Genomic DNA, 5,695 nt, shown 5'->3' with positions numbered 1-5,695 from the left:
TGTCATATATGTTATCATGAATTGAACATGGGGGACCCTGATGTAAACAAGACGATGAATTGAAAATGTCTAGGCCTACCACAAGTTCAAAATCTGGTATGTGATAAATGTCTAGATGTAGCAGTACTGTCCATCTGTCTACCTGTATGTCATATATGTTATCATGAATTGAACATGGGGGACCCTGATGTAAACAAGACGATGAATTGAAAATGTCTAGGCCTACCACAAGTTCAAAATCTGGTATGTCATAAATGTCTAAATGTAGCAGTACTGTCCATCTGTCTACCTGTATGTCATATATGTTATCATGAATTGAACATGGGGGACCCTGATGTAAACAAGATGATGAATTGAAAATGTCTAGGCTAATAAACAACTTGTGACAAATAACTCTTGACTTGACTTGACCACCAGCCTCTCTCTCTTAAGGCATTAACTGGGTTAATTAATCTAAATGTTATATTGTAACTGTCTAGTTATTGATTGATTGAATTGATTGAAAACTTTATTAACAGATTGCAGAATGGGTACAGTACACAGTACAGCTCAATACATACAATTGTTAAGGGAATGCAGACCCCAGAGAAAGACTTTCGTCTTGTTTACATCAGGGTCCCCCATTTTCAATTCATCGTAACATATGACATACAGATAGACAACTGGGTTAATCTAAATGTTACATTGTACAGTAAGTGGGGAGAATAAACAAGTTGACCGCTGGCTGTGTTGTGAAATGTGAATAAACCGTGAAGTCACGCGAAATAACGTTATACGCAACGCTATACAAACCAATTACATAATCCTATCCAACATGTGTAAAGGCACACACAACATATTCCAGTTAACGGTATATTTTTTTAATGATTCGTTATGGCGTAATCAATACTTCCATGCGTATAAATTGCGTTCAGCCTCTCTCTGGAGTTAACGGAGTTTCGACTCCTGGCTAGAGGAGCTTGTCTCGGCTCATGCGGGGGGCCAATCAGAGAGGGGCTTCGCTCAACCAATCAGAGAGGGGTCTGCAGAAATGGGAGGGGTCTGCAAAAATGGAGTTCAACCAATCAGAGAGGGGTCTGCAGAAATGCGGCTACGAATTGTAGAGACGCGCGTGTGTGTCGGGACGTAGGCATAGTGTAACCCGACACTTCCTCAAACGGGGTTTGACAGGCAGAGAACCAGCGAGGAGATGGAGGGAGGGAGAGAGAGGGAGAGAGAGAGAGAGAGAGAGAGAGAGAGAGAGAGAGAGAGAGAGAGAGAGAGAGACGGCGGGAGGGACTGCAGAAGTGTGTGTAATGTCACGAAAATGTGAGTCTCTCTCTCCCTCTCTATCTCTCTCTCTCCCTCTCTTTCTCTCCCTCTCTGTGTTCTAGTCACAACAAGCTGCTGGAGGTCTACTGTCGTACGGACCACAGTGTATCTGTCTGCTGTGCACCATGGATGAACATAAAGGCCACGACACGGTGTCAGCTGCAGCAGAGAGGACTGAGGAACAGGTAGGACCAGAACATCTACTTCATGACGAAGATCACATTTAAAGAATGAGGAAGGTCCACAATGAACAAAGGTGTTTAATTAGATCATCACGAAACACAAGTGAAACAAGTTAATGATTACTGAGGAAAATAGATTAAGAACATAACCTAACAAGAGATGCAGTATGTTGCAATATGTTCTCAGTGCAGGCCTCCCGCCCAGTCCAAAGATCAGCCTGATCTTCATGTTGACCTACTTCTAAAGCAGTTATACAATAAAACATACTGAAGGACCAGGGCCCTGTTTCATGTACGTGGTTCAACTAAGTCGATCAAGATGTCCATTATCCAGCTTCAGTTAACCCGATGTTCGAAGCCGGGATTTTCCTGTTTCACAAAGGTGGATTCAGTCTCGTTAACTCAAGCCAGACTTGCGAGTCAGGCTAAATGCGCGCGGCCGTTTTAGGTGAAAAGCCAGCACGTATCGATGGCAGAGACCCTGATTCTCAACGGCATTGATTGATTAATTGATTTAAGACTTTATTGACAGATTGCAATACGGCTCAATCGCCTCGCCGACAAGTTAAATGCGTTATCTATAGGCTAATTCTAAGTCCCTCATTACCTCAATCAATCAGATTATATTTCTTTAAACTTGCCTGCTGGATTGAATAATCATATGAGATCTTGCTAGCGAAAATAATAGTTAACTGTTATACAGAATTACGATACGGCCCTCTTGCCCATTGATTGATGTATAGTCAATCTTTAACTTATCTCCAATGTGGTCTAACTGGTTGTTCTTTTGACTTTCACACGGACGACCGGGGTTCAAGACCCTAGTCGTCTCCTCTTTTTTTGCAATATAGGAATAATTCAATTTGGTGCACGTTGAGAGCTATATAAAGAATGACATCCTCAATGCATGTAGATTTATAATATTTTAACTTAAAACCAGGCTACTTTGGCGTATAATCATTAATATTATATTCAAAAAAATCATATTGGAAACACCGGGATTTGAACCCGGGTCGCAAGGTTGGCAGGCTAGAGCACTACCGCTGGGCCACTGTGCCAGATGGGACAGATTCATTGTTTATACATTAATGAACGAGAGACCCGTGTTTAGAATATTCCTTATTTTAAATGAAGTTTTATTTCTTTATCCTCATTCATTCATGTGACGTCAACGGCTCATTCAATTTCTCAAATCCGTCAAACAGCGCATCTCATCAGACATCTTAATCCCAGTTACAATTAAAATAACCACATTTTTGTGTACATCGCACGAGCGAGCGCCACCGTCGCCACGGTATATATAACGTGCATTATTTAGGACAAAGTGAATTTAATATCAGCATTTTGGGTCTATTTTACATTTCAAAAGCCCCCTCTGGAAGAATGGAGCACAAAAACGTAATTCAGAATGGTATAATGCAGATCGTAGACTGTGGGAATAGTTTCAGGAAACGAGCTGTCACTTCTTTGCGGGGGCGTGGCTCTGCGTGATCGGGCTAACTTGAACTTGAACTCTGCTTTCGAGCAGGCTCAAACTTTTGGATCTGTTGGCATGGTGATCTGGAAAATCCACGTACATGAAACCGGAAAGTCCGGCTAACCCAGTTATCCAGCTAAAGTTATCCGGCTAACTCAGTTATCCAGGTACATGGAACGGGGCCCAGGTCTTGGAATTTGCACACAGGTGTAAAATCAGTGGCATAGCGGAGGCCCCTGCACCCCCCGCGGTGCGGGGGGGCCCCGGAGCTTAGGGGGCCCCGCCCCCACTGTAGACTATCCTCTTAGATTTTTTAGTACATGGTTCGCGAGTGCTCCCACGGGCCGAATATTGCCACGTTCCTCGCGAGATTAAATCCACGGGTACCTCTCGGCGTGCCGAAGCTTTTCCTCAATCACTTCCATCATCGAAAACGAGGGGAAAAGGTCGGCTTGCGACCCTGAAAATGTTGCAAGATATTAAAAACGCTGTATTAAGTGAGCCTATTATGGGCTCCACGCGAGCCTTCTACCGTGGGTACATCTGGGCATCCCGCAACTTTTACTCATTCACATGTAGCCCCGAAAATGCTTAGAAAAGGAAAGCCGAAAGCATGGAATAAACTTGCCGAAACAGAAAACCGAATATGTGTCTCAAATTTGCTCCCACGCGGCGAAATAAAATGCAAAATGTTCTCACTTTATTATTGATTTAGGGGAGTGGGCGGGGCCTCATGGTCTGAGCTGCAGGGGGCCCCGACATATTGCGCAACGCCACTGTGTAGAATAGAATAATATTTGATAAATTCAGCAGGTTTTAAGTCACTTTCCTTTAGTTACCTGAATCTGCGACAACTGACATGTTTAAATAAGGCACCTATGTAACCTTTTCATGGAAAAATACAGCGACTTCAGCAAACGCAATCAAGGTATTGGGTCGGACAAGATAAAAGACAGTAATACATGAATCCACACAATATCACAAACTATACGGCCGATCAACCTGTGCTTTGGTGCAGAACGATACAGAGGCATGAGTGTGTGGGAACATGTTTCACGTCAGGCAACAGGAATTCCCAGCATTCTCCATTGACTTTTATTTAGTCCTTCTGTGGCGAGTTTATGGTTCACCTTTTTACCACCAGAGAGACAACGCCTTTTGCTCGGCATTCACAGGAGTCAGCACAAACAAAGTGCAATGGCCAAGCCTCACCCAGTGCGATCTCATCAACAGCCCAATTGTTTTACATGGCAACAGCTATATATAATATATATAATATATATATATATATATATATATATATATATATATATATATATATATATATATATATATATATATATATATATATATATATATATATATATATATATATATATATATATATATTAGAGCTGGGCATAGATTAATTTTTTTAATCTAGATTAATCTACCTGCAATCCTGGAATTAATCTAGATTAATCTAGATTAAAATGGCTCAAAAAAAGAAAAAAAATCTGCCGAAGGCGTTCAAAATAGGTGTGTTCTACCCAAATAATGACCAGAGGAGGAGATTTATCCTCTCCTCTTCATCTGAGGAGTCACTAGCTGTTCTATCTCCTTGTTCAACAGCATGAACATGTCTCTTCTTTTTGTAATTTCCAGTGTTTCTTTTAAAACCAGATTTATCGTAATTTTCTGTGCCCTTCCTTTGATGCCATTAACATTGTTACACTGATATTGACAGCTCTCTCCAGTGTCAAATCACTCTCTGTCAGTAGTTTCTTCTGTGAACCTTCATTTCTTAATCCACACACAAACCTGTCTCTCAATGTGTCTTTTAGTGAATCTCTAAATTAATGCTGCTGACTGGTTGCTCACACACAGACTGCTGCAGAAGCAGGTTTCTCAACAAATTCAGTGCAAGCTCAGTGTAACAGTTCCATGAATGAATGAATCAATGAAAACGTTATTTAACAGATTGCAGAATGGGTACAATACAGTACGGCTCAATACATACAATTGTTAAGGGGATGCAGACCAGAGAAAGACGTTTGTCTTGTTTACATCAGGGTCCCCCATTTTCAATTAATATCGACATTTATGACATACACAACATACATGACAGCTTTGGCTGTTTGTACGATGAAACAAAGAACTTCTAAGATATACATTAACTTGGATTTCAGTGATATTCAGCGGTTATGTCAGTGTTCTTGAAAGCTTGTAGTTGTGCATGTCATAAAAAAAAACTTCATCATTTGGGTATTTCTGAATGTTTTGGCATATGAGTCTATATAGGATGCATTTTTGTGTAATTGTTTGATCATAATACAGGACTAAGGAACATGGTATTTTTTTATTTCAAAATATATATATAGGACTATGTATAAAGAAACCATTTCTTCTTTCAGAAAGGCTGATATAAAGCTAATGTTTTGTGTAATTGTTATACTCATTGAGGACCATTTAATTTGTAGTATTAATCGTAGAATCATATCATATCAGTACCTTCAATAAAGAGTAGATCTGACTACTTTACTGAATTAACAATTACTGTGAATATCTCCAAACCACGCTCACAAACATTGAGTAACAATACCTTGGATGATGTAACTGATATGGATATTAGTCGCGCTACTAGAGAAAAAGACGCTGGTACCCTTGACAGTTAAAAAAAATAAATCACTTTATTCTAGAGCTGGGCCGTTAACATCAGGGTCCCCCATTTTCATTTATTTGCTCC

The 5,695-nt window shown here is 40.5% G+C and overlaps 1 protein-coding gene across 1 annotated transcript in view; it reads left to right on the top strand.

Moving 5' to 3' along the window:
- Window positions 1-1,366: 1,366 nt before the first annotated feature.
- LOC311228166 (uncharacterized protein) overlaps window positions 1,367-5,695 on the top strand; it is a gene marked incomplete at its 3' end in the record, with an annotated part of 9,267 nt that continues 4,938 nt past the window's right edge. The window contains exon 1 of the mRNA XM_084314077.1: window positions 1,367-1,496. Coding sequence (XP_084170203.1) covers window positions 1,437-1,496 — 60 coding nt within the window. The 5' untranslated portion in view covers window positions 1,367-1,436. The remainder of the gene's footprint in view (window positions 1,497-5,695) is intronic.

Source organism: Notolepis coatsorum, assembly GCF_963971535.1.
Source record: "Notolepis coatsorum genome assembly, chromosome: 5".
Taxonomy (NCBI): Eukaryota; Metazoa; Chordata; class Actinopteri; order Aulopiformes; family Paralepididae; genus Notolepis; species Notolepis coatsorum.
This window is presented reverse-complemented; position numbering and strand designations above follow the sequence as displayed.